General features: G+C 40.1%; 1 protein-coding gene across 1 annotated transcript; it reads left to right on the top strand.

Moving 5' to 3' along the window:
- The first annotated feature begins 640 nt into the window (after positions 1-640).
- Positions 641-1,027, top strand: LOC122312652. Its single transcript, XM_043127312.1, has one exon. It carries the CDS (start codon positions 641-643, stop codon positions 1,025-1,027), a length of 387 nt encoding a protein of 128 aa, XP_042983246.1.
- Positions 1,028-1,603: the final 576 nt, after the last annotated feature.

Raw genomic sequence — 1,603 nt, 5'->3', positions numbered from 1 at the left:
TAGCCCAATGCCTGACATGCCAGCAAGTGAAGGCCGAGCATCAAAGACCCTTGGGAGTACTTCAACTGCTGCCGATTCCAGTCTAGCCATGGGATGAAATTAGTATGGAGGATTTTGTAATGGGATTTCCTAAAGCCCAAGGAGGACAAGACTCTGCGTGGGTGATTGTTGACAAATTATCGAAATCAGCCCACTTCATACCAATTCAGATGACTTACTCGATGAGTAAGTTGGCAGAGTTATATGTCATGGAGATAGTTAGGTTGCATAGAGTTTCATCCAAGATAGTATCAGATAGGGACTCACGGTTTACTTCAGCATTTTGGAGAAGCGTGCAAAGGAACTTGGGGATAAAATTGACTTATAGTACTACTTTCCACCCTCAGACAGATGGCCAGTTTGAGAGAACAATTCATATTCTTGAGGATATGTTACGGGCATGTGTCTTGGATTTCAAGAAAAGTTGGATAAACTACTTGCCACTAGTTGAATTCGCCTACAATAACAGCCACCATGAGAGCATCAATGCAACACCATATGAGGTTTTGCATGGGCACAAATGTAGATCGCACCTTTATTGGGATGAGGTTGGTGAGAAAAAGATGCTAGGCCTAACTTAGTTCAGAATATGCAAGAAAAAATGGCTATCATCAGGAAGAGACTTGCTTTGGCTCAAGAGAGGCAAAAAAAATATGCCGATCATAGAAGAAAGGAGCTGCACTTTGAAGTAGGAGACAAGGTATTCCTATGGGTGGCTCCGATGAGAGGAGTTATGAGATTCGGCAAGAAGGGCAAGTTAACCCCAAGATACATCGGCCCATTCAAGATTCTTGAAAAGATAGGAGCAGTTGCTTATCGGCTTGCACTAACCCTAGAGTTTTCAGTCATGCATGATGTTTTCCATGTTTCAATGCTTCGGAAATATGTGCATGACCCTACACATGTGTTGGATTATGCGCCTCTTCAGATGCACAAATATTTCTCATACAAGGAAGCGCCAGTCCGAATCTTGGATTGGGAGTTTTGAGTACTTCTCAATAAAACAATCCCAATGGTCGAAGTGCTATGGAACCACCACATTGAGGAAACTTGGGAGCACGAGGATGACATGAGGCATAAATATCCCACCCTTTTTCTTTGAGGTACGTTCAATCTCTAGGATGTGATTATTTTAAGGGGGAGAGAGTTGTAATAACCGAGTCCTACTACGTGAGTCCTTACGCCATTTCATTTTATTCTTTAAGTTAAATACTTTTAAGATAAAGATTTTTACTATTTTATTTTAAGATGAATGTTTTTTATTTTATGTGGGTTATTAAATAAATTAAGGGTATGATTTTAAAACCTCACAATATTTTTCTCCCTCAAATCTTTATTTTTAAGAAATAGCCCAATTGATTTTCCACCATTCAATTGGTAGGTAAAGTAAATATCTTCTTACTTTTAATCCAAGCCATCCATTCCTTAAAGCTCCCAAGGTAAGATTTGACCAAAAAATGACTTCAGCTCTTATTTTCTCCTTTCCCCTTTCTGTCAGTCATAAGCCAAAGAAGAAACCCATTTCCTTCTCCTCCAAGCCAAGCCGGCGTCTTCTCCTTCTTCC

The sequence above is a fragment of the Carya illinoinensis genome, chromosome 6 (genome assembly GCF_018687715.1).
Source record: "Carya illinoinensis cultivar Pawnee chromosome 6, C.illinoinensisPawnee_v1, whole genome shotgun sequence".
Classification (NCBI taxonomy): domain Eukaryota; kingdom Viridiplantae; phylum Streptophyta; class Magnoliopsida; order Fagales; family Juglandaceae; genus Carya; species Carya illinoinensis.
This window is presented reverse-complemented; position numbering and strand designations above follow the sequence as displayed.